The 27,945-nt window shown below is 33.9% G+C and overlaps 3 protein-coding genes across 3 annotated transcripts; 2 read left to right on the top strand and 1 right to left on the bottom strand.

The window, feature by feature from the left end:
• Window positions 1-1,034: 1,034 nt before the first annotated feature.
• LOC127850827 (uncharacterized) lies at window positions 1,035-7,763 on the top strand. Its single transcript, XM_052384169.1, has 5 exons — window positions 1,035-1,388; window positions 1,899-2,044; window positions 2,491-2,686; window positions 3,496-3,600; window positions 5,865-7,763. The coding sequence occupies exons 1-5, from the start codon at window positions 1,160-1,162 to the stop codon at window positions 6,275-6,277; spliced, it is 1,089 nt and encodes a 362-aa protein (XP_052240129.1). The 5' UTR covers window positions 1,035-1,159; the 3' UTR covers window positions 6,278-7,763.
• Window positions 7,750-18,757, bottom strand: LOC127850833 (pre-mRNA-splicing factor syf2-like). The gene is made up of 7 exons (XM_052384178.1): window positions 18,677-18,757; window positions 15,388-15,471; window positions 14,487-14,612; window positions 12,998-13,115; window positions 11,808-11,898; window positions 11,232-11,330; window positions 7,750-9,027 (listed from the first exon to the last, which is right to left on the bottom strand). The coding sequence occupies exons 1-7, from the start codon at window positions 18,686-18,688 to the stop codon at window positions 8,862-8,864; spliced, it is 696 nt and encodes a 231-aa protein (XP_052240138.1). The 5' UTR covers window positions 18,689-18,757; the 3' UTR covers window positions 7,750-8,861.
• Window positions 18,704-27,945, top strand: LOC127850834 (ufm1-specific protease 1-like). The gene is made up of 5 exons (XM_052384179.1): window positions 18,704-18,844; window positions 24,525-24,737; window positions 25,126-25,228; window positions 25,539-25,609; window positions 27,462-27,945. Exons 1-5 carry the CDS (start codon window positions 18,704-18,706, stop codon window positions 27,603-27,605), a joined length of 672 nt encoding a protein of 223 aa, XP_052240139.1. The 3' UTR covers window positions 27,606-27,945.

The raw sequence follows: 27,945 nt of genomic DNA, 5'->3' as shown, positions 1-27,945 counted from the left end.
ATTTTCTTGAAGTTTGGTGAAGATCTGATGACAATTGCTCGAGTTATTGAGCGGAAACGAGAAAAAACTTAATTTTTCGATAAGTCAAGGGCTGTAACTCAGGAGTGTCTGGGTCAATCTGGCTGATTATCGAACTTGGCCTAGATGTTAGTGCCATACACATTTTCAAAAAGTGTGGCGGAGATCCTATGACATTTGCTAGAGTTTTTGAGTGGAAACGAGAAAAAACCCAATTTTACGATTATTCAAGGGCCGTTACTCAGGAGTGTCTAGGCCAATTTGGCCGATTATCGAACTTGACCTAGATGTTATTCCCTTACACATTTTTATTAAGTTTGGTGAAGATCTGATGACAATTTTTTGAGTTATCGAACGGAAACAAAAAACAACAACACAATTTTACGATAATTCAAGTGCTGTAACTCAAGAGTGTCTGGGTCAATTTGGCCGATTATCGAACTTGACCTAGATGTTATTGCCTTACACATTGTCATGAAGTTTTGTGAAGATCTGATGACAATTGCTTGACTTATTGAGCGATAGTTCTGGCTACCATAACTTTAAATGTCGCTTTTTATGATTTTTGACTGGCGCGACTTTATACAGGTCTGTCAATACTATGTAAACTGTACGCTGAAGTTTCTTTAGCTAATTGAGCGGACGCTAATCCGGACGGACTGACTGACTGACGGTGCGATTTTAATATTCCCCCAGAACCTATGTTCTGGGTGCATAAAAATGCACAATGACTTTGCACACAATATTGTATAATTTGTAAATGTGTATTGTAAAAGTATAACTCATTAACTGGCAAGAAATGTGTACAATTATTGCTTTATTCAAATGTATTACTCAAAATACTGTTGTTGTATTATACTTAGTATATTTTATAATTAAGATACAGTACAGATGGTCAAAGATGTCATACCTTTGAGCCTCTCTGAATAGAATGTTTGAATTGACATTTCGCGCGAAAATAGATTACGATACACCCAATAAATTTAATGAGCGTCTGTTAAACAAGCACTTGCTACCGGAACCGGTAGCGAATGCGTTGCCACACAGGTAACTAACGGCGCCGTTTAATAAATTGATTGCCAATTAACACGTTGAAAACCCTATTATCGCGTAATTAATTGCGTTATTCTGGGCTGAAACCATGCTAGGCTATCGCAGGAACGGACTTTCTAGTACGGTTAACACAATTAAGAAAGATTTAGAGGAAATATGTCAGAGTGGCAACTTTTATGTTACTGAAGAAATTGGAAATGAGTTCAATAACATTGCAAATGGGCTGGACCACTTAAAATTGGATGGCTATTTGATGACTACATCCAATGACTGGCAGAAAGGATTTGATTCATCGCAGGTGCATGCTCATGCTCAGAGTAAGTTATTCTGCAATGAATCTTAATCTCTGATAATGCTATCAATTGAGCATGTTAACTGCTTGAATGAGTATTATAGATATAGCATTATTGTATTGTCAATGCACATATAACAGGCATATGCTATCCAGTTTCAATTTAATTTATAGTGGGCTCAAACTGTTATTTAAACATAAGCATTCAATTGTTATTTAATAATAAGAGTGAAAAGGGGCATTATAGTAGAGCCTCTGGTTGACATTGAACACTATTAAGCTTCTTTTATGTAATTTTACAATAATGTCTCATAAACCTTTGGGTCAAAGAATTAACACAAATAAATAAATAAATGTCTTGCATGACTTGAACCCAAAATTAATTTTATTTTGTATAGTTGGGTTAAGTGCATACATTTGTACAAAGTTCACAAATGGCGCTAAAACATCCTTGATATCTGTAAAAATAAATATATGTGTATCTAACAATACATTAATGAACAAAGTATTAAAGTAATATATTTTACTCTCTCAGATGCCCAAGATGTCTTGGACTCACTGGCAGCGACATTGTTTGATTATAAAAATAAAATGGGGAGCACTGCAATTTCCAGCTGCCAAGAAAATGAGATCAGAGAGCGACATCACTGGGCAATGAGGAATCTACAGAATGTAGAAAAGGTATCTTTTTTATACTGAATTTGCCTTCTCAATTGGTTGGTAAAGTAAAAAACAAATGGGACAAATGCACTAGGTGGCGCACTTGAGGTGTCTTTACTGAACTGTTTTTAGCAAGTTTTGTGATGTGTGTGTAATAAATCAGGCTTCTTACTTTGCTTTATAGTCAACAGAAACAATTTTGAATTCAACGGAGATCTCATAAATACAAATAAATGTGCTGATCAAGTTTCATACTGATTGAGAATTTAAAGAGTAAGGAAAACTATTAATTTGAGTTAATTGAATTAGATTGACAATTTTAGAGATTTTTATTGATCATTAATAAGCCAGTTTTAAGGGTACATAAATTGTAAAACTGATATCTACAAATTGGTCATTTTGTATATACCTGTCTTATAAAATGTATTTCTGCTCTTGAAAAACTACAATAAAACATATCATTGCAGGAATTGGCTCCATTTACAACCGGAGCAGCTGACCGGATCAAGCAGTTTGGTGACCACATTGGTGTGACTGACCGCTATACTGGATACCGTAACAACCTCACTCGCGGTTCAAGAGACCCCTTTAAACTGGCCACCAGCTGGATGGACAAGGGTCAACAGGGTGGATATCTACGGGGCAGTTTCAACAGATCAAATAGTAATTGTCATTTTACTTCAATTTCTGCCGGGTTAATAACCTGAGGGTATTTCATGTCCTTGATTTTTCAAGAAGTTATTGCACTTTAAATAATAACTCCTTTCCACGTTTGATCTGAATCTGAAACTTGATTTAAAGCATCCCTATTGAGTGGGCTTGCGTATATTTTTAAGTTGTTCACCTCAAATAATTGTACAGAAAGTTATTTTTCTTTGATTGATAATATTAACCTTTCTAAGCCAATTTACATACCTGTATCAGATCACTGGAACTTTGATGAAATTGTATCTTGGGTACTCCCTACAGAGTTGACACGGGCATATTTTAAGGTCGGTTTGCTCCGATGACTTTTCAGGGAGCTATTGCCCCTTGAAAAATATTTTGTTTCCACACAAGATCTTGAACACTTATGATCCTATTAAGGGTAGACATGCACTTAATGTCAAGTCATTCTGCATCAGTGATTTTCGAGGGAGTTATTGATATTCAAATAATGTTGTTTTTTTCCGCATGAGATCTCCGCCACTTATGATTAACATTTCGAAAATATATATGCAGCATACGCTGGACCTGCACATATTGCCACACAATTCTGCTTCAATGTCAAGTCAATAACAATATTCCAGTCTGTAATTCTTTCAGAGAGTTATTAGCTAAATTTCTAGTTCCCATACTCTTCATTAAACCATACATTGACAAAACGTATCGTCTGGAAGCAGCCATCAGTTTATTTGATATTCTTGTTCATTCAAAGCATCACCAGGTGCTAAGCCTTTTAAAAATCTTCCTCTCTTATAATTGTTTTGCAGCATTTGCCGGTCAGACTATGAATAACACAGTATCGGACATGAAACAAAGATCCCCATCAGCTGTCCGGTTTGGAAACACCCAACCCTCCAAGGTGGAAACGAAAGGTAAATCTTGGTTGTGCTATTGTTTAATGTATTTCTATTTATGGATTAAGACTACTTGATCATGTAACAAAAGAATATATAACACATTTATTTGTAAAATTTCGAGTGCTAACACATGAGCGGACAGGAGTGCGGAAGGACATATTTGTTCTGAGCATACATGTAGTTGTTTCCAGCATGAATGTATTTTTAAACTAGAGCTTTGTCACAGACGTGATGTATACCCCCACATGCTGCACTGACACAGACTATTTTGCATTCAGTCCCCACAAAATAAGAGAAGCTAATTTATGGCCATTTTTATGAATTATTATGCCATTATCATTTACGGCCATTTTGACCTTCAAACTCTTGAATTCTTTCGCATGACACGCCATCCAATGACTGTGAACAAAATAAATGTACAGAGTCATTTTAAAATCTCACAATGAATGACGTAGTTATGGCCCGGACAAGATTTTTTATGGCAATTTTTGACCTTTGAGCTCAAATTGTGACCTTGACCTTGGAGATATCAACATAATTCTTTCGTGTGACACACTGTCCAATGATGGTGAATGATTTTAAAATCTCACAATGAACAACATAGTTATTGCAAGGACAAGCTCATGTATGGCCATTTTTGACCTTTGAACTCAAAGTGTGACCTTTACCTTGGAGATATCGACGTTATTCTTTCTCGCGACACACCGTCCAATGATGATGAACAAATGTGCCAATATTTTTAAAATCTCACAATGAACGACATAGTTATGGCCCGGACAAGCTCATTTATGGCCATTTTTGACCTTTGAACTCAAAGTGTGACCTTTACCTTTGAGATATTGACGTAATTCTTTCGCACAACACATCATCCAATGATGGTGAACAAATGTGCCAAATGATTTTAAAATCTCACAATAAACGACAAAGTTATGGCCCGGACAAGCATTTTACCTTTGAACTCAAAGTGTGACCTTGACCTTTGAGATATTGACGTACTTCTTTCACGCGACACACCGTCCCATGATGGTGAACAAATGTACCAAGTCATTTTAAAATCTAATGATGAATGACAGAGTAATGGTCCGGACAATCTTTCTGTTTAAAACGCACTAAGTTACCCCGTGACCTAGTTTTTGACACGGCATGACCCATATTAAAACTTGACCTAGACATCATCTAGATACATCTTCTGACCAAGTTTGGTGAAGATCGGATGAAATATTCAGGACAGACATACCGACAAAGTGACTCCTATATAGCCCCCATTACCAGTAATGGGGGTATAATTACCAGTAATGGGGGTATAATTACCAGTAATGGGGGTATAATAACTTGACATCAGCATGATGAGCATGAATGTTGCTTGCATTTACTATGTCCTAAGGTCCAAGGTCAAATTTAGGAACTTGTACTTGGCACTTTGTGGAGCATAATGTAATGTCCAGCATAGATGGATTTCCATATAACTAGCCACAAGTGATAAGGAGGATAAGACAGAATGTTATGTGCAAAAAAGGTTTCTAGGCCCAAGGTCAAGGTTACAACTCAAGGTCAACTGTCAAATTAAAGAAGTTTGTACTTAAAACTTTTTTCGGAATATATTTTTTTCCAGCATGGATAGATTTTAAAATAACTTTGCATAAGTGATCAGCGTGATAAGACATAGGGTGGCACAAGAACCTGATCACAGGTCTAAGGTAAAGGTCACATTCAAGGTCGAGGGTCAAATTAAGGTATTTTCAAGTACCTTAACAGTGATGTGCATGATGAGACTTAATGTCTAAAAAAAAGCAGTTTCTTAGATCAAAGGTCACAAGTAACGGTCAAATTAAGAAAATTAGTTCTGTACACTTTTTCTGTATCATAGCTTTATCCAGCAAGGATGGATTTTCTAATAATTCTTCAAAAGCCTTCTGAATGATGTGAGCGATTGTCAGGTGCAAGAACCAGGTCACTAGATTAAAGTTCAATGTCATAAGTAAAGGTTAAAGGTCATAACATGGCATTGAGCAAATAAAGTATTTTGAAATAATTGATGTACTTACTAGCATAATGAAAGGAACTTACCATAACCAAGTCAATAGGTCGAAGGTCGAGACTTGACAAAAGTAAAATAATTAAATCAACTGAGACTTTCTTCAATCTGGTTGTTGTTTTTACTTACGGACGTACCATTTTCACAATGGCACTTTTGTTTTATATTTCAACCCTAAATGTGTATGATTTATAACCCTTATTAAAACTCTTATTTTATTTTTAAATGTTTCCATTGACCACAGGCTACCAGACAGTGGACAGCATATTTCCACGAAGCCGCACCATGTTTGCAGAGGGCACAGCTGGTCGCAGTCAGGCATTGTCCAACCTGAAGGCATCAAATGCTCTGAACGCAACAGCCACGGACAATCAAGGTTTCACTGCCATGCCAAGGGGCCACAAAAACCTTTCTGTCCAGGAACAAGCCGGAATCAACACTACCTACCCTGGAAAAACCGAGTATATGACCCGTTACAAGTCACCCCCAACTGACGTGAAAACAAGTCACTTTATTGTGAATCCGACGCCAAATTTTATGCTCCACGGACGACCGCTGGGTTTGACGACCTACAGTCCTAGTTTCACAGAATACCAGACCAGATACGAGTGGCCTGATTCTAATAAAATTGTCAAGCTACCATGGAGAAGAAATTGATAATGTTCTAGAGAAATTATTGACAGCATTAAAAAGGTTTTGTGATATATTTCAGTGTGTTTTCCCCATAAATTTCATCTCATTTTGTGGAAAATTAAGTTCAACATAACCATTTATATAATAACAACAACTCTGTAAGGGTCATAAAAAGGTGTATATAGCTATAGGCTTCCTGAGGTCCAAAACAAGTTTTTGTGACATTTTTGTAGAAGTGAATTGATTGACCATAAATGGAATAAAATTGCGTACAAATCTGTCCATGGCACAATGAAGAAGTTATTCAAAGAACCACTATTCGACTTGCAGAGCACTTTCAGTAATTTTCATGAGATATTTCGATAGCCTGTGTCCCTGGTATGTAGCTAAGGTTGTGCATATCTTGAAATCCTCTTATTTTATGATAACTTTTATAAACTTTATACACATCCAAATGTACTGTGATATTGTACAAATAACAGTTTTTCATCACATTTACAATTTATATTTATAAAAAATTCTTATAGTCTTATGACCACTATATTGATGTATTACCATGTTTTAATGTCTGTGCATACATAAAATATTGAAGCATAATAGAAATGGGTAAATACAAGGATTATGATTAAATAATTATGAAACCTTGGAATTTCATTACATATCTTTTATTGAATACGTTTATCTTTTTGTATCTGTTAAAACTGTTACACTTGTTGAAATTATATATTTTTAAGTTTATTTTATCTCAACTAACAGTATTACTAGTGTCTTTGTGTTGTTGATGTTTGTGGCAATGTTTTTTACAATATATTGATGGCTCAGTGCAGACTTGTGTTAACTTGTACTAACCATGTTTATTTGAGTTGTTGTAGAGACATTTAGTGATACCATTTTATGATGATTTAGAGATAACATTTACTTTTTTTGCTTTCCTATACCACTTCTTTCCTTCAACAGTAAATTGTTGATTATCTTTTAATTATAACAAACTACAAAACCAAGTTGTTTGCCTTCCGGATTTCAACACACACAAAGGTGTACATACACTCCTTTCTGAGGCAACTTAAAATCTGCATCATGTGCATGCTTTACCATATAATCTTCTTTCTTAAGATAATCTTGTTTGAATGAAACAATCCTCAACAAATCTGTTGATAAGTGCTTTTATTGTCGTTCTTGTTTTGTTTGTTGCATAAAGATTTTCATATTGTATTAATTATAAATATATAATTTTAATGATGTGATAAATTCACAAATACTTTAATTCCAAACTTCATGTTCCTAATTGACCTTATTTATGAAGCATTTTACAGTTTTGACTGATATATATGACTGTCATATATTTTTAAGCAAGCTTCTCAGATGCCTGTGATATACTAGATGCACTCATATCCCAATGTTAACCCTTTGCATTTTCACATGTGTGAGATCTTTTGCACTGTTTACCTATAAAAGCACCACTTATACTCAGATCTATATTTTTAATGAAATAAATATGATTGGAAACATATTTTATGTAACTGTTTTTATTTACACCATATTCATCTAAAATAAATATGTAAAAATATTACTTAAAAAAACGAAAGTTAAAAAACAATACACATTTCAATAAATAAAACCAACGAATGTCATTTGTTTAAAAAAAAATGTATGCGGTATCTAGAAATAATGAATCAGAATCTTAAAATGTCATAGGATATTAGTAAATTAGTAACATATGCTCTTAGATAAAAGCAATCTTGAAATAACAAAACATTTTTGTAAATGAGTCGAAAACTGTGTGGCAAAAAGAAACAAAAAGAAAAAGAGCAAATTTTTAATAAATCGAGGGCTATTACTTTACAATTCTTTGAGTTGACAGCTGACAAATGCAAATTAGTATAACTTAAACCTTGTGATCAAGTTTGATGGAGATGAGTAGAAAACTGATGGTATTGAAGAGAAGAAAACTTTAAGAATAGGTAGCTTTTTTTTTTTAACCCTTTCCCACTCTGAGGCAAAGTGAAAATGTGCTAACAGCATAAAACCCGAACAGCCTGCAAGTAACTTACTGTCTGTTCAGGTTTTATGCTGTTTGCTGCTCATCAGAAACTAAGGGTAATGAAGCCTTTAAAATTATAATTTAGTAATAAAGGTCTTTTATTAAATGTTACTTTCTATATGACTATAAATGCGTCAAAATACGTATCTAAGGGTGAAGGGTTAAGAGAATATCTCAACAATTCTACATAGTCAGATTTACAAAGGTCTTCTTAAGGCTTGAAGCAAATTTAACATAAAATTTGTTTATGAAGTAAATCACTGTATGCATTCAATGGCTTTTATGGAAAAAAAATAAAGCCACGTTGACACTGTCTTTTATCGCACATTTGACATTTGTTACCATTCACTCTTTTCGAGAAATTGTGGGAGAATTCAACTGTTAAGACTTCAATTACCATATCAATGTGGTCATTGGAAAACTGATGAAAACTAATCAAATTCAATAAGTGAATGGTACAAGATCATGATGAATGTTGCACCACATGTGTGAACACACCATACGAGTAATACAAAAACCACATTCCCAAGTTTTTTTATCAATTTCCACAGGAAGTTATTGTCGTCACTAAACAGCTGTCCCTCTCTCCAAGTTCTGTTTAATTTCTGCTGTATATGTGCCGTAGAATCTCTCCAACTTCTTGTTGAACTTGGCATTCCTCTCATTGATGAAGTCAATGTCAGCATCTTCATCATGGGTACGTCTTCTGCTGTATTTGGCTCTCTTGGCAATCCTGTAAGGCCACGTTTCACTTAAAAATAAGCCTCGCTCTGGGAAAAAGGGCTTAATGTAGATGCTTAACCCTTTGCATGCTGGGAAATTTGTCGTCTGCTAAAATGTGGTCTGCTAAATTTCTAAAATTAGCATTTTCTTCCATTTTTTTTCAAAGAATACTATCAAAATAGCAAACAGTTTGGATCCTGATGAGACGCCACGTTCTGTGGCGTCTCATCTGGATCCAAACTGTTTGCACAGGCCTTCAAAATTTGGTTCCCGCACTGGAAGAGTTAATGCAGATGCTTAAATTGTGATCAAAGATTAGCCTGTGCAGTGCACACAGGCTAATCAGGAACGACACTTACCACATAAACTGGAATTTGTACAAAGAGACTTCCTTTGAAGGAAATACACCATAGAAGCAAAAGTCGTCCCTGATTAGCCTGTGGAACGACACTTTACGCACATGCATTAAACTCCCTTTTACCAGAAGGAGACTCAACTATAAATAATTAAAGGAGCTTTAGCAAGCAAGATAACAATATAATTTGGACTGCCTTTATATTCTCAGACTAGAACTCCATTTATTTGACTGATCATAACATTAATAGGATGAGCTATTATGGAGAAAACAGAACAGAACCTTCCTATTATGCATAATAAGACTTACAGTTTATGATTGTAAAAAACCTGTTCATTTGTTGTAATGAAAATCTGGTACAAAAGTAAGAACTATAAGTCACAAAATTGCATATTGAAGAAAACATTTATGTTCAAAAGAAACAAGATGTGTTTGTGAAACACAATGTCCCCCTATATGACGTTTGACCTTGTAGGATGACCTTGACCTTGTGAAGGATGACCTTGACCTTGACCTTTCACCAATCAAAATGTGCAGCTCTATGAGATACACATGCATGCCAAATATCAAGTTGCTATCTTCAATATTGCAAAAGTATTCATAAAATAAGCGATTTGGGCCACATATGTTTGAGCTCTGACCTTGAAGGATGACCTTGACCTTTCACCACTCAAAATGTGCAGCTCCATGAGATACACATGCATGCCAAATATCAAGTTGCTATCTTCAATATTGCAAAAGTATTCATAAAATGAGCAATTTTGGCCACATATATTTGACCTCTGACCTTGAAGGATGACCTTGACCTTGACCTTTCACCACTCAAAATGTGCAGCTTCATGAGATACACATGCATGCCAAATATGAAGTTGCTATCTTCAATGAAGCAAAAGTTATTGCAAAATGTTAAAGTTGGCGCAAACAGACAGACAGACCAACGTACCAACAGACAGACAGGGCAAAAACAATATGTCCCCCACTATAGTGGGGGACATAAAAATAATTATGGTCCAATGGAGTAAATGAGAAAAAATTTCCAATCAAATCTCACTATTAATACCATTACTTTTTTCCCTCATTTTCATCAATATTTTTGTCATATCATGGCGATCAGTTAACCAACTGCCAGGGAAAGCACTAGGAGCTAATACTTATGCTCATTGGGTCATTGTCGACCTAAAATGGCTTGAAGTCACCCGGGGTAACTAGAAGCCGATTTATGTCCCCTGGGGTAACCCCCGGGTGACTTCAAGCCATTTCAGGTCGACAATGACCAAATGAGCCATACTTATGTGAGTAACATACGACTGCCCAACTTGAATCAAAGGTAGGGGAGAATGGTCGCAGAAAGGATTTCATCACCAATCCCCGCACAAATCATGTGAGTTATGTGGCGGGGATTTCAAAACTGTGATCATTGTAATGCTTTGAACAATCTTGGAAAAGACCATCATACCATTATACATGTTTTAAGCAAATACCTAACACCTGGGAGATGGTATTTGAAGTTTAAATTATATGTATATTAGGAAAACAAGCCCAGGCCACCAGACGTAAACTGCTTTCATTTAACTCTTGCCCACTTAAAAGCAAAGTGACATTGGCTATGTGAAAACAGCATAAAACCAGAACAGCCTGCGAGTAACTTGCAGTCTGTTAAGGTTTTATGCTGTTTGTGGCTCATCAGTATCTAACGTTTGGAGTTGAAGCCTTTAAAACTTGAATCTAGTAAGAAAGGTCTTAATTCAATAAAACTTTCTAAGTGACTACAAATGCGTGAAAATACTAACTCAGTGATAAATGGTTTACAAAATGTTATTTCAAGGCTAATGGCAATAAGACATAACATAAGGACCCACTGTTTCTCCAGGTCGTCCACCATTCTGTTGACTGCCTCTGGATTGTCCTTGACCTGTGTGAGACCCAGAGTGTTCGTCCCAGCATAGAAATCATCACCCCTGCAGAGGAATATAGAAAGATTACATAAAGAAGTGATTAGGATAATTAATATAATACAATTACTATAAAAATTCATTAAGTCAAAGAATTATTCACTTATAAGTGAATTGAGCAGCAACCAAACAAGTATGAATGGAAGTACATATAACTGCTCCTTTTTTGGCCTTTTTTTATAATTATTTAAGAAACAAATAGAATCCATTTGATTAATTGTTCTATCAAATTTATCCTTAAAGTAAACAGGGTCTTTAAAAATACTCAAACTGCTAATTTTTTAGCTCAATCTTACCATTGAAAATATTTGTAAAGCTGTTTGATTTAAGCAACAATTTATGAACCTTCAGTTTAGGCAGAAGTGTCGTCCCTTATTAGCCAGTGCGGACTGCACAGGCCTATCTGGGACAACACTTTTCATGCATGCATTATACCTGGTTTTCCCAGAGCTAGACACATATTGTATTTCAGCCAATACGTACAGTTTGTGTTTTTGTCGAGCCACCTCCTGCATATCAGGCTTCAAGTTCTTTGTGTTCCTCTGATACGCTCTCAATGTGGCCGCTTCGTAGCCTGAAATGGAGAACAGCACAGTGAGTCTGTGACCTGTCTAGACTTGTTTAAGTCCCTAAAACTAACTGCCGAAACTGTTTCATCAATGGAACCCACAGATAGATTCCGTTGTCACTACATTACATGTCTATACCATGGGATAAAAGGCTGACAAAAATTTGTTTTCATAAATATTGATTAGCCAATCATTGAAATGACACTTCTCTTTTAAAACTCCTCAAATGAGGTCTGAAAAGCAAAGTTCATTGATGGAATAATGGTAATACACATGTACCAACAAAGGTTAACAAGTAACCCTAAGACATTGCTAAACCAGCATGCATATTACTGTATAAGCATCTTTTCATAAGTAAAATTTACATGTGAAATCAGACATGAAACCTCTTCATGAATACATGATTTATTTAATCATATAAATCTCAATCTCAAACAAGGAACATAGCATATAAGAGTGCATTTTAATGTTCATGAAACTACTATGTTTTTCTTGTTTCATCTTTCTAAGATTTGTTTCTTTGGGAACATATTCTGGTTACTGACTTTAGAGATACCAAAATGTCAATCACTGTAAAAAAGGAGAAGAATGTACAAAGTAGGAGCAAGAATATTCTATGCTAAATTCAATTTTTGACAACGACGATTGATCTTCGATCTTCACGATTTCATGCATGATATCTCAAAACTGATATAATACTTAACGATGTTTCTACAATGCATAAAAAAGTGCCACTTGCTGTTTTAATACAGTAGACACTTGTATATGAAAATCATGTACTTTGGTTGTGGTTCACAAGAAATGTCTTCACATATCTTTTACATGTGAGTGTCTTTTATCAATGGCAGCATATTTTGAGGTATTGTTCACAGAGATCTTGTATATGAGTCATTGAGGAAAAAGAAAATGCTGTAATGTTTATATGATTTCATCTTAAGCATACCTGGTTGATTTATGTTACAAACCTGTCAAGAACCAAAAGTTGAATGTAAGAGGCATTATCTGAGGTCTCTCAAAGTAAGGATAAAAGTCCTTACCTTTAAAAAAATATAATCAAACCAAACATCCAAACAACACAGGGAATAAGTTTAATTCACTACATACCTGAGAATCCAGGATCCGGGTTTTTCTTTTTCTTTTTTCGTTCCCATTTCTCTGCCTCATCGGCTGTTATCTCCAGCAACTTGACCCTGTCATAGTCCTCCCCACGCGCCTCTGCCTCCTACAACATACATGATGTTAATGCATGTGTCTAGTTGTCCCAGGTTAGCCTGCGCAGTCTGCTTATGCTAATCAGGTACAACACTTTACGCTTTCATTGATTTTTTTGTTAAAAGGAAGTCTCTTCTGAGGGAACATTCCAGTTAAAAAGGAAGTGTTGTCTTTCCTTAGCCTGTGCAGACTCACTGCACACTTAGCCTGCGCAGACTGCACAGGCTAATCTGGAGCAACACATTACCCTCATGCATTTAAGCCTGCTTTCCCAGCATGAGAGTCAGCTCTAATTGCACAAAGATTTTGCTAGGCACACAAAAATAAATTGCCTACTGTGTCCATGAACTGCAGCATTTTTTTCAAAACATGACTAGCTTTCTATTAAAAGAAATGGAAAAATGCCAGTGATGTTATTTTATCGTGTTACTTTAAAGAATTATCTTAAAGTTAAGCTGGTCGTTGTTGAGCTGATCATATTAATTCAGTTTGTTTACACTATACAAGTCTATTAGATTAGGATAGTGTTGTATATTTTATTTTTAGAAAGACTATTGACATTAAGTTGATCACAGGAATATTGTTTATTGAGAAAGGAGGTGTACAAAATAGTACTGAAACACATACATAGATGTCTATAACGGATCCAAACATTGCGACTCGACTAAATCTATTTGGGACTCATCATTTTTGTAGGCATCAATTCTTAATGGCTAAGTAGAATTTAGGGGAAAATGGAACACTCTTCAAACAGATACATTTTAACAACGCATGATAGTGTTACAAGCCATTGGCTTATCAAGACACTCGTGAGTCGGTCAACTAATCTGGTTAGAAGAAGTATTATGTGTCTTTTTGGAACAAACTTGAAAATGCTTGGCTGGTACCCAAAGATCCGTTTAATGTCATTGAAATGAAATTGTGTGGATTAGAATGATTTATAATATTTACTGGACAATTTTTTTGTGTGTCTTATATAATACCCACACAAATTAATAGTTTATATCAAAGCGCTGAAGGCACTGAAGTTGTTCGCTGCTGTCGTTCTTGATTAGCTTGTGCGCATTGCACAGGCTAATCAGTGTGCACAGGCTTATCTTATTTGAGGTGCATTAAGCCCCGTTTTCCCTGAAAGCAGCCAATATATACAGATTTCAATGATAAACACTAGACTGGCCAATGTCGTCTTACAAGCTGGTATATACACTCACTGCTAGAGCAGAATCATTTGTCGTCTGCTGCAGACAGGCAGCAGTAATCGTTCCTAGCAGAGTGAGTTGCGGTTTTTACCGTACTTAAGGCTTCTAAGCACATACTGATTTGCAAAATATGCTCTGTAAATTTAGTCGGCCGCTAACGCGACCAACTAATAACAAGGAACCTTTCTCTTCTTTTCCTCCTGTTCTTCCCAATCAATGAATTTTCTCTTCTGTTCAAAGTTTGCTGGCAGTTTCTTACGCCTGTCTTCCTCAACAACCTCTTGGTGGTTCATCTTGCGAGCTTCATTCTGATAAAACAAGGACCAGATAGTACTAACAATCTATGTAATGATGTATTGTACATAATTACTACCAGTATACACTGTAACTCCAATATAACGCGCTCCATTATAACGCTGTATCCAATATAACACAAGAATGCTTGAATCCTGTTTTTTTCCAACCTTCCATTTCTGATTCAAATCCATGTTATGCAACTTCATGTATTTTCAGAAAATTGAAAGATGGTGGTGATCACATCTTGATTGCTTTATTCAACCGTTCGTTTAACTGATTTTAATCGCTTAGAGGTTAAACCACATCGACAGCTAATTGGTGTTAATCTGTTGTGTAATGTCAATAAAGGTGTGCAAAACTCGTATGTCAGTGCTTATTACATATATTCCTATCAGAGCCATTCGGTGCACTAATTTCAATAAGTAAGTGCAAGCAGAATAATTATCAAATTAAAGTTATTCAAAATGATTAAAACATTTTCTGTAACACTTAATGTAGTCTAATGGTACTTCAGTTTAAGATGCAATGCTGGATTGTTGGTGCTACTATTGGTCAGTTCACCATATCATAAGCTCTCAAGTCTTGTTATGGATTCATTTATAAATTATTGCCTTATGATACTTGCTAATTTTTGTTGTTGTTATATACATAAATGTTTTTATGGATAAATTGCAAATCTTTAAAAAAAAAAACTGATAAGAAAAAAAACATGAAATTTTCCACCCATGAAATTATATACAACAAAAATGCATATTTTTAATGAGCAAATCAATCAACATTTCTTACCATCTTCAACTCCAGATTTTTAAATCTATCCAGTCGACTCTTCTTCTTGTGATGGTCATCATTAGATGTACTTGCTTCTGTAGACTGAAAGATATTAAATAATTAACATGTATGTAATTTCCTTCACTAAGCAAGGATTGTGAAAATCTGAAACCATTTCTCTCAAATGTTAAAGCTCAATTCCATTTTTTTTAATTAAACAATATTTTTTTAGAAATTGAATCAGAACCCCTCCAGTTTTTATTTGTATACAAACATACGGTATAACTTTTAATCTATAGACCAGTTGAATGTTATTGTTTACATTCGGGATTTTCTGCGCATGCACACTCACTGGTTGGCAAAAACACTGGTTACAGTAACGTAAAACATGTATAAAGGACTCTTGTTAAGTCAATAAATTGGTAATAAGATCGAACTAAACATTAAAACTATTAAAATAAAGTGCAAATATATCATATTTAGTACCAAATAGATGTATACCCGGTATTCACAAATCAAATTTCCTCGTCATAAAAATACGAAGTAGTTATAAGCATAGAGTAAACGTGATCAGCGGCCATTTGTATAAATCTGGATAACTCTTATCCAGCGGATACATTTTGGTTATCTTCAATTTTATGATAAGATAACCAAAAGGTACAATGTATCCACTGGATAAGAGTTATCCAGATTTATACAATTGGCCGCAGAAGACTAAATACTGACAATTCCACAAAACAAAACAATAAATTAGCCGTATTCTTTCTAATAGTAAGACTTAAATAAATTATATTTCAATAATAATAAAAATGTATTAATTTCATTATAATTGTAGCTGTTTGTGTGGATAGTGTTATTTTTCATCAGCGATCGATAGTGTCAGAGGTGCATTTAATCAATTATAAAACAAAGCCCTAAAAAGCGTAATACATTACAATTTTTAAATATTGTGGTGATTTTCTTTTACATTAAATGACAATATTAATACAATTTAGCATACAAACGGAAAAACCCTGCATATTATGCAAATTGAACTGTCTTTGCATGTATATTGAAATCTCTTTACTAGTATTAGGGAGTGATAAAAATAGCATTTTCTGATAAATGTATATATTTTGTTTTTTTAACGCAATTATGTTTTACCCTATTGTGATTGCTTTTGTTCATGATTGGCGTTTCTTACACTGCAGTAATGTACAATATCTTTACACGTACTAGCCGAGTTTACTTTTGCTGGTACCCGTTTAATACCTTACTTGGGTATTATCAGCGTATATAGCAGAAAAATGTCACAATATTTTAAATGTATAGTTATTAAAATGTATTATTATGATTAAAATGCCGAATATATATATATAGTTCCTGTTAATCCATTTCCGACAAATGTCTTCAATTTTTTAATGTTAACATATTTTATTGAAGCAACTGTTCAGTATTTTAGCTTTAAAATTTGGCTTAAATGACTGCTCAATATGCCAAGAGATGGCATGGAGGTATCGTAACTTGTGTTTAATGACCAGACACTCGTCTGCCACATGTGGTTTATTCAGGGGACCAAGTTTAGGACCTCTGGGTGTTACTTTATGACACCATGTTTTCTTTGTAATTGTCTGGACAGTATCCGATCATAAAGAGATAATCGGTTTGTGATGAACAGAGGTGCAATTAAACACCAGGATATAAAAGCTGCAACTAAGAGTGTCAAAATAAGTGTGAACAATTAAATAAAACAATTACATTAGTCAAGAGAATTTATTTAATGTGTAACGAGGTAAGTTTTTTCAGACATAAAGGTTCAAATCAGTTACCCTATGTTGCGTACAGAAAATAGACCTATTGGTTGTTTGTTTTCATCCTTATTTGTTTTCGTTCATTAAATTTAATTTATTCTGAAACAATTTCAATGTCTGAGATTTTTTTTAACTAAAAATGGTCGTGAAGAAGTGCCAAGTAGATAGATTTTTGTGGTAACCACATATCGAGCTCTTAGATTGCGTTCCACTCCCGAGTTTGTTGTGATTAAAAAACGATTAATAACAACAATATAACAGTTTCAAAGATGCATTCCCTTGCATGCTAATGTTTTATAGACATAATTAGTAAAATTATATTTGATATTACCCATGATTATCATTAAAAACGATGATTTTGTCAACCTTCTCTATATGCGCTTATATGAATGCCACCTCTTTTAGCCAACCAGTAGGCGGAGTCTAAACTTTGCAGGTGCGCGTGATGTCAATCATCAACTGGTCTTTTACATAAAATCCTCTGGAAATATTGATCAAAATACAAAGAAATAGATTAAATGATAATTATTTGGTAATTTGTAATCCACATATTATGTACGTGTTTGTAGATAAAATGTATAACATGTTTTCAAGTTGACTGCCTGTACTGGGATTGTTCCATATCTAAAAAGTGTATTTTTTGGGTGAACTGCATATCTTAAGATACAGTCAGAGATCTCCGGATTTATTACCAATAAATTTATTTCAGAGGTTTTTCGATGTAATTAACAATAGCCAAATCAGTACTTTCTGTTGTTTCCCTCCTACGTCTGATTCAGACTCTGAATGTACTTGATTTTGGACTGCCTGATTTGCCTTGTTATGACATTTTTTTAATGATTAAGTAAGTGTAGGGAAATATCAAATGTGAAAAAAACATGGTGTTGCACACTTCTCTTTTATGGTTATCCCATCCTGTTTCTCTATGTGGTCAATAAAAAAGGGAAAATCTATTGAAATGAATTTTTGCAAATATTTAATTAGAATTTACAAGGGAATAGACTATTATCTCAAACCCCTAAATTGAAAGTGATGGAATTATCTTCTACTGAGGTATGTGCAACTTTTAGCAGATTAAAATTGTTTTAAAAAACTGGATTGACCTTTTATTAACCATTTTCATGTTACATTCATGCCAAATTACATTAGCTGAACATGAAAAGGACAACTAATCGAATCATTTCCATATTTGCTCCAATCCATGTAGTTAACATGAATAAATACTATACAAATATGTGAATATGTAATATTCATTAAGAAATTGAATAATGGACATTTAACGACAAAATCAATTATTATTATACAATATTAAAAGTTCCTGTCCGAAAACTCTTTCCGAATTTCATACAAATAAAAAACAAGCTGCAATTCAAATAATCAAACGGTAAATTTGTAATTAATAATGGTTAATATAAGAATAAAACATGGATAACAAATCTTACATACATTATTTATTTGTTTTATATATAACATCAAAGAAACCTTACTTATTTGTAAAATAATAACAATTTACTCACTGTCGACGCCATTTTCTAATTTCCAAGATGGCGGCACCCATTGAAGTTAACAATGAAATATTTTCGACAGTTGTTCACACAGATCTTGAAAATAAAGGCAACAATTGTCACTTTATTAAAGGCCATTATGACTATATTCATTATGGTTGCAATATGTTTGATGATAGGGTACGTGTAAGCGATTCAAACCATTAAACTTATTTTAACGGTGCAACTGTTTACGGTTTGCTGGTTACCAGACAACTCGCCCCAAAGCCAACTCGCCCCAGGACAAGTCGCCCCGAAAATCTGGACAAGTCGCCCCAAATATATTGGACAACTCGCCCCAATCGAAAGACAACTCGCCCCAAATAAAAGACAACTCGCCCCAAATTAAATGACAGCGTGCAACGAAATATTTTGTCACATATATAATACTCTTTGTGAAAAAAATGTATTAAATAACATTTTTGACTTTAAAAGGAATGCTGAATACACAAAACGAATAATACATGGGGAAAAAAATAAAAATAGAAATGTGTTATATTCATAATTTTATTCATAATTTATAACAATTACAGACTCACGATGAAAACATACAAAGCATCAATTTTAGCATATTAAATGAAATAAATAACACAGATTTATGAATGAAAAGACAATTCAAAATATTATCAAACATTTCCATTTATTAACTCATTTTAAAAATAATTTTAAAACACGGTTTGTAATGAGCCTTGATGAATAATATCAAACATTTCAAACATCCGTAATAATTAACACAAACTTTCACAAAATATTATCAAACATTTCCAACATCTTTAATACTTTTAAAACATTACAAACACAGGTTGTAATGAGCCATGATGAATATTATCAAACATTTCAAACATCCGTAATAATTAAACACAAACTTTCACACAAAAACAAGCTTTTAAACACAATGGTTGAAACATTTCTAACAATCAGAAGAAAAAAAAACAACACATGAGCAATAATAATAACTGTAGGCGCTCTGTAAAATCAATGAAATACTATATAATAAGTGATATGCAACATCGGCATTTGTCTGTGTTATTTTTTTCCTAGATTTATATAACGGCAAAAATTTAAATTTTAAATTTTCGTAAGTACAATCATAAAATTATTTATACACATCCATAATTATATTTATTACCTGGAGACCGAGGCTTTGCACGTGCCGCCATACGGCCTGGTTCCAGTGAAAGGCACATAATTTAATTGTTGGGTCGACGAAAACTTCCCGGAGGCCCTGCCACATCCCGGCTTCAAAATCGACCATGAATTCTTTCACTCGAGTTTCGTTATGGAGGATGTCCATGACGCCTTTGAAAACCTGGAAAATAATTGGAAAAATGACGCGTGTGTTAAATCATTTTTATTTTTTTATTCATGATTTTATTGATTTTATTAGTCGCTCAACTTTCAAGTTTGCATGAGTGTGAAAACATTCACAGGCTGTGAGCGAATGTTTGTTAATACTGTATATTTAAGCATATGTAAATATCCGTAAGGGTACGAACTGTAAGGGTAATACAATTACCTGTGTGTAGTCTTCATTGGTTTTTCCGGCCATCACCGCAAACAGTAACGGAAGCTGCTTCATGTCGTCACCGGACCTTACGAAAGAATGAATGAAAATGTATGACACCTACTGTTTGATGTTATCTATTACAGTAATTGATAGAAAACACTTTTTGATTAACACGTCTGTAATTCTCAATTAAAGGTAAAGTGTGGCAATCGTTATTGTTGTAGACAACATCGGCTCATGTTTGTATCTCGGGTACGCCCAATTCATGACACATATTGATTGATGTTATAATTTACACTAATTGACAATAATTGGTAATAAACACTACCGGGATTAATAGAAGATCTATCAATATACAAAGATTCGTGCCAAATCTGAAATTTATACTTTATTAGAACATTTTAATACAGAAAAAGATTTAATTCAAGCACGTACACAGTATCTTTAAATAAGAATCCTTAAATGTTAAATGCTCTTTTAATAGGAAAGCTTAAATGTTATTTATCAGTAGTAATAATAATTAACTTAATATATAATTGTTTATTAAAAGTTAGATCTCATATATTAAACTCGCATCGAATATGTTAAGAACATTCTCCGTAAGTAAACTAAATTCTATGAATCACATTTCCTTGACATGCTTTTTAATTGAAATATGTATAATGTTTATATGGCTATGTACTGATTGTATTCGACAATCAAATTGTGTGTCTGTCTGTCTTAACGATTTTTTTTATTATTCCGTTATCAGTTTAAAAATGATGGTATTAAGATGTTACTAAACAGTAAATACCCAACGCGCGGTCCAGCGCAGATTAATGCATCTGTCCGCTCGATAAATAATGTTATACACTAGGTATTCTGTGCATTTATAAACGCGTAAAATTCCTAGCAATACAGGTAACGTCATTATTTTATGTGGATATCACAGTACAGTTAATAAATTTCTATATCTTCTAATCACAGCATACGAAATTTTATAATTCCGAAGAAATCTTATTTACTGAAATATGATCTACGGTAGCGGTAGCTAGAATGGTATTATAATGGGGTACTATTAAGTTCGCAGTAATATGTTCTTTAAATACATGTAGAGATAGTTTAATTAGAGGCGATAATAATGTGTGAAGGTGGATATTAAGAAATAAGATCCATATTCGCATGACACTGGCAGTATACACGCATTTTCAATAAGAAGAGGCCAACATAGAGTACGATATTTACAATAACTCAATCAATTATGAAAAAAATATTAATAAACATTATTGGTGGTAGTATTCGTCTTATTTGATAATATGTTGGTTCTGTTTCAATTTAAAGTTTAGCATATCCCGACAAACGAACCTTACATGTCAAACTGAACGGCTTTTTGTCAACAGCGATATCTCAATAACCAATAGCGTCAGAATTACCACAACAAAATGCTATTTTAAAAATATGTCAAGCACATACACTTAACAAACAATACGATATTTCTTTATTTAGTGTCGAGTTTTCACGCCTTTTTTGACAAAGTAATTATTTTCAAAATATGCGACTTATGTATATACATGAAGGATATTAAATAAAAGGTTAATGTAAATTCTTATCATAAATATAAAATGCACATTTTATCATAATATTCAATCATTTCAGCAGATAGTAATGTTCAATACTAAGGATTTATACAAACGTTTAAAATATATTTGTACTGACAAGTAAAAAAAAACTGTAAACACATTCAATATTACACCATGAGCAATAGTTTAAAGCGGTAAACATCACCCAAATAACGCAAAGATAACGGTCCAGTGACTTTTGACATTTATCTGAAAGGTTTTATGATCGTTATCAGGTCGTCAAACATGTGTCACCGGATTAACGGACATTGGTTGATTACCCGATAATATGCAAGTATCCAACAATTTAGATTCATTATTTATGGGGAAACAAAAGCTGCCTGACCTAAAAAATGTAAGACACAACAAATAATTATATTATAAGTTTACTTACCAGAATCACAGCCTATGTGTTGCCATCGCTCGCAGGCATCGCAAGAAACAGCACGTTGCCTCTGCCCAACTGTCTTTCCACAATGTATACAATTTGCCACTTCTGCCATTGCAGAAACACAAACACAAAACTAACTAACACTAGAAAATTATTGTATCCGACATCAAATAAGCACATATATGTTTGAACACATGGCAGATGCACTGAAACCCACACAACTATATAGCAATCGTATTCCAAGTCACAAATAGTATTGTCCGACACAAACAAAACACATACTTTGGGCTCATTCAGATACCCTCTTTATATATAGTCAGCCCTTATAATTACTTTGCAAACAGCATTGTTGTCTGGTTAAGCGTGTTACCTTATTTATTCTTTAATCACGCCAAACTGTCATACCGTTTGTCTTATTAATAAATCTTTGACCAGACAATGAAAGCATGCCGGCTTAATTAATTTTCGTCAATTCACACGTTTTCAAAACATAACTAACACAAAGACATTCCATTATTCTTTAATTAAACCAAACTATCATACAAAATGTCTCATTAAACAATCTTTGAACAGAAAATGAAAGCATGCCGTCAAAATAAACTATTAACATTTCACACGTTTTCAAAACAAGACGAACTAAATGGGGCTTATTTTAATAAACACAATCATAAAAAAGCTAATAACAATTTATTACTAAACGCAATCCGGTATGTAAACAATTATTGAATTACAAAGTTTTACAATATGAAATGAAAAAAAAAACATCATACAACTACATTTCCTAAAAACAATAATCACGAATATTAATACATTAAACTTAACAAATTTTATATGAACAAAATGTCTATAATACTATATATAAGAAACAAAATTGGGGCGAGTTGTCTTTCGATTGGGGCGAGTTGTCCAACATATTTGGGGCGACTTGTCCAGATTTTCGGGGCGACTTGTCCTGGGGCGAGTTGGCTTTGGGGCGAGTTGTCTGGCTCCCCTGTTTACATATGTCGTGCGATTTGTCCTGTGTATATCAAGTTGTTCGTGTGATATCATTTTCGGCTGATTTGAGTGAAATTATTAAACATTTGCAGATGATATATATTCAAGATTTTACCATTACTTAATAGGATTAGGATCGTTTTAATAGGATTTTGTTAATCAATTGTCAAATATGTTCAAAAGACACACCAGTAAGGCTCGATTGGTCATTGTCGGCTCGGGTACTACTTACATGTACCCCGGGTACTCTTAAGTATACTTACATGTACCCCGGGTATGGTAAATATACTTAAACGTACCCTAGAATTTAACGTTTAGTCGGTCGTTGTCAGCTATTTTTTTTAATTAATAATACTTACATTTATGTCAATTTTCTGTAAAATGGCCTATATATTATCGAAACTCATACTCAAAAATCATGTTGATGCAGTTTTTTTTAAATAGAAGTTTGTTTTGGGTAATCGGTAGCGCGTTTTATGACATTGGATTTTGGGTGGGAATACAACTCAGGTACAGTCTAATATTGACGGGGTACGATTAAGTATATTTAGTATAAGAGTAACTGGGTATATGTAAGTAGTACCCGAGCCGACAATGACCAATCGAGCACCAATAAGCGATGATATTCTCATACATGTTCATAAGACATTGTTGATGTCATGGCCAAATATGCCCGCAAGACAATACGGATGACGATCCCAAAAATGATGTCTGTCAATGAGATATTGCTGATGACATTTCCAAAAAAAAATTATAAAAAATTGTGGATGCCATTTGCGAATATCTTCATAAAATATTGCTTATGTCATTCCCACATATGTTCACAAAACATTGGTTATGACATTTTCAACCTGTTCATAAGACATTGCTTATGGCATTTCCAACATGTTCAAAAGGCATTGCTGATGTCAATCCCAAATAAATTCATAAGATATTAATTGTTGACAACATTTCCAGAGTGTTTATAAGAAATTGCTGATGTCATACCCAAATTATATGTTCATTAGACGGTGCTTATTACATTCCCAAATAGCTTCATCATACATTATTTTATGTATGTCCCAAATATGATCATTAGTAAGACATTGCTGATGTTGTTCCCCAAATATTTTCAAATAGTTTGCAAATATATATTCTTAAGACATTTTTAATATTATTCCCTCTAAAATAAGTTTTCAAACCTTAAAACATTCTAATGCCTTTCTAACTATGTTCATGACAAATGTTGGATTTTTATAGAAAAACAATGTTTTGATAAAATATTGTAAACATTTCCAAAATATTTTCATAAAACATAAACAGAATCTGGTCTTGGTTACTTTACTCTAGGGATGGGGTTGTGGATACCGAACTCTACAGACACTTTGCTCTTGGGTGAAACAACAGAGGACCTCAACTGGTCAGGCTGCCCGGGAGGTTCCCTCTATTCTGGACATTCAGCAAGCTCTAGTCACAATGGGGGATAAGCCTGCCAGATTTCTAAACTCTCGAGAATGGATTGGGTCTTTTGAAGTGTGCCTGTGTTTAGACTATTTTTACGACGTATGTTGAAGATTAAGTTGTTGGAAAATGCGCATTTTATATTATGAATCTTCCAAAATATTCTGCTTGCGTAATACTTACATGTTATCTTGTTTTGCTCTAAGTGATTGTTCTTCTGCAGATAGAGTAATAAAACAAAATATGTTTTTGCTTAACACATCTTGAGCACTTGTTTGATTGAGAAACCACCAAATATTCTCAAAACCTTTCGGGATCTAATGTCCCGGTAAGATTAAGGCCAGGTCACTGCAGTGATGCACTAATCAAATAAATTATAATAAAGTGTTTCTTCATAATGTAAACAATTTTATTTGGTTACCCAATTAATATGTCTTCAGAACTTGTTTATCCTATTACCTACCAAAATTTGTTTTTACTCCAATTTCAGGTCCCATGCAAAATCATTCACATCAACTCAGGTTCAGAGTTACCTCAATATTTAAATGAAATTGCTGAGCACTTCAAACAATTTGGATCTCCTATTATGATGGGCAAGTAGTTTTAGCAGTATTTAAATGTGGTGTTAAAGCACATGATTTCATACATGTTTTATAGGGCGGAACAGTGCATGTTTGTATTTACTGTAATTTTATAATGTATTCACAGAATTGTGTAAATGGTCTTTATATTTGATTACAATGCAAACTTTTAAATTCTTTTTACCACTATGATTAATGATACATTTATGAACCCTTCTTTGAGGTCAGCCAACATATACTTATTCTATATTAGGTTCAGCTGTAAATAAGCCTTTTTGAAAAATTAAACATTTAAGAATTTTTTATGCGTATACCTTCACAGGTGGTGAGAGTGACGCTTCTTCTAAAGGAATATTTGGAGTCTGTTTGGATCGTCCAGCTCTACTTATACTGGTATGGTGTAAAACATTAGCATATACTGGTATGGTGTAAAACATTAGCATATACTGGTATGGTGTAAAACATTAGCATATACTTCACTTGTTTCTTTAAATATGCAATCTTTATTCTTTGGCAGTTGACACATTTGTATGAAATGTAGCTGTCCAGGAAATCCTTGTCTTATTTTTTAGCTGCCTATGGGACTTTGATGAATGTTTCATATGTTTTAAGATTGTGATACAGTTTTTGAAAAGGTTTCTATCAATAATAAAAAGGAAATAAGTTTAATTTTGATTTTTTTTCGGGTAAAAAATAAAGTACCTATATAATTTGGAATTCTGATAAAAAATAAAACAGTGACTACTGATAAAGAAACAAGAGATGATAGTAAAACATGTATGCTTTCCAGCTCGCAGCAAAGACGTCCTTTTGACATTGACCTTAGATCTCTTTATTTGAAAATCATTAAGTGTCATCCTTGTATCAGGCGATCCCAATACTAATTTACATGATTTGTGACATTCTGTAGATATTGTGTGGAAGTAAAGTTCATGTTACAACTTACAAGTGACCTTAATTTTTGGCCTGTTGACCTCAAATTCTAAAGGCATCTTTCTTTTCTACCAATTAAACAGCATACAAGATGATAAAGGTCAACACGTTCTCTATTCATTATGTGGAAACCAATTTCACTACATGTAAACAAGCCCTTGTGACTTTGACATTTGGTCTGATGTCCTCAAACTTGTTAAGCGTCTATCTTTTTACTCATGTTACTGCTTTACCATTTGTATGATTGAGGTCAAAGTATTCTCAAGATATTGAGCAGAAATGAATTTCCTGTTACCAGCTCCTGTGACCTTTGACCTAAAAAATGACTCTTTCCTCCCAAGTAACCAGCAGACCAATTTAGAAAATCATAGGTCAAAGTGCTCTCTAGATATCATGCAGAAACCAATAAATTGATACAAGCTCATCTGACCTTGTGAGATTGAAATAAAAAGGTGTCTTCTTTTTCTCCCATGTTATCACTTTACCAAGTTGCAAGTTCATAAATTAAAGTGTTCGCAAGATACAGTATCGTGCTGACCCAAGCCTCTTTGACCTTGACCTTTTACCTCAAAATATTCTTAAAAGATAGGTGTCTAACTTTCCTCCAAAGTAACAATCATACAAGCACTTGCATGATTATAGGTAAAATGTTCACATGATATTTTGTGGGAAATACATCCTGTTAAAAGCCCATGTGACATTGGCCTAAAATTGGCCTCTTCCACCCCCCCCCCCCCCTTCCCAAGTATCAATCATACAATCATGTGATTGGTTGTAGGTCAAAGTGTTCTATAGATATAGGGCAGAAAGAAACGGTCTATAGACCAACATACTGACCTTCCCATGGACAGGTTCCAATCAATTTACCCATGGCTTGTTCAGAGTGACACAAATAAATTATCACTCCTAGCTGCAGAGGTTTCATTAAGACCTTTGAAGCGTGCAAATCACGGACACTTTGACCGACAATTTTTTTTTAACAAACAGCTGATTTTTTAAGCTTCTGTAAAAATAAACTCAGAATTCTCGTCTAAACTCAATTACTGTAAACCACTATTATTAGCAATACAACAATTGTGATTGTTCATCTGTGCCTATAAATTACTTTTTATTGAATAAATAACATCTTGAGCTAAGCCATCAAGACTAAATGTATACATTTATACAAATGTATATAGGAACCTAAACTTAACTTGACATGAATTTCCTGTTCTAAACACATTTGGTGGGTACAAGTTTACATAGCTACCATTTAAGTATCACAAAATACCAGTGTATTTTTATCAAAGCGTGCAAACTTTATTTTCTTCAGGATCCCCACTATTATGGTCCCACACAGAGCCGAAATTTCCTGCAGCAAAATGGTTGGGTGGCATGGCATCCCATGGAGACATTCTCACATCACACATTCTACAATCTGTGTCTACCACAATTGAAAGCAAACACGTTAACATGATGACAACATTACTTTAGTTGTTAAATATATTATGTTTGATGTTTTATTGTTATAATAAATTTACTATGCAAAACTGCATATTGGTTTTTTGTACCCCGCCGTTTGGTGCAGTTTATTTAACAGTTAAAACTAAGATTGGGATAAGTATTGTATGGACTACCGTACCTTACTATGTATAACATACAGTTTGTATCCTCCAAAGTTGAATTAAAAGAGTTGGTCCGCATATGTTACAGTACACACAAGAATCACGATTAACAACTACCAATAGTTCTTAAGTAACTGTCACAACAAGATGTAAAGCGAAATGGCAGGACAGCTGCTTAGCACCAGGATAATC

Source organism: Dreissena polymorpha, chromosome 11 (genome assembly GCF_020536995.1).
Source record: "Dreissena polymorpha isolate Duluth1 chromosome 11, UMN_Dpol_1.0, whole genome shotgun sequence".
Classification (NCBI taxonomy): Eukaryota; Metazoa; Mollusca; class Bivalvia; order Myida; family Dreissenidae; genus Dreissena; species Dreissena polymorpha.
Note: the sequence above shows the minus strand (reverse complement) of the source record. Positions and strands in the feature narration are given on the sequence as shown.

What these genes read in the sequence shown, in the direction of transcription:
- LOC127850827 (XM_052384169.1), top strand. Translation starts at nt 1,160, where the DNA reads ATGCTAGGCTATCGCAGGAACGGACTTTCTAGTACGGTTAACACAATT. An exon ending in GGTGCATGCTCATGCTCAGA is followed by an intron (nt 1,389 to 1,898) that starts GTAAGTTATTCT and finishes TTACTCTCTCAG; the next exon opens with ATGCCCAAGATGTCTTGGAC. An exon ending in CTCCAAGGTGGAAACGAAAG is followed by an intron (nt 3,601 to 5,864) that starts GTAAATCTTGGT and finishes CATTGACCACAG; the next exon opens with GCTACCAGACAGTGGACAGC.
- LOC127850833 (XM_052384178.1), bottom strand. An exon ending in AAAATCTGGAGTTGAAGATG is followed by an intron (nt 14,613 to 15,387) that starts GTAAGAAATGTT and finishes TTGTTTTATCAG; the next exon opens with AATGAAGCTCGCAAGATGAA. An exon ending in CCCGGATCCTGGATTCTCAG is followed by an intron (nt 11,899 to 12,997) that starts GTATGTAGTGAA and finishes TCTCCATTTCAG; the next exon opens with GCTACGAAGCGGCCACATTG.
- LOC127850834 (XM_052384179.1), top strand. Translation starts at nt 18,704, where the DNA reads ATGGCGGCACCCATTGAAGTTAACAATGAAATATTTTCGACAGTTGTT. An exon ending in TGGATCTCCTATTATGATGG is followed by an intron (nt 25,229 to 25,538) that starts GCAAGTAGTTTT and finishes ATACCTTCACAG; the next exon opens with GTGGTGAGAGTGACGCTTCT. An exon ending in GTCCAGCTCTACTTATACTG is followed by an intron (nt 25,610 to 27,461) that starts GTATGGTGTAAA and finishes TATTTTCTTCAG; the next exon opens with GATCCCCACTATTATGGTCC.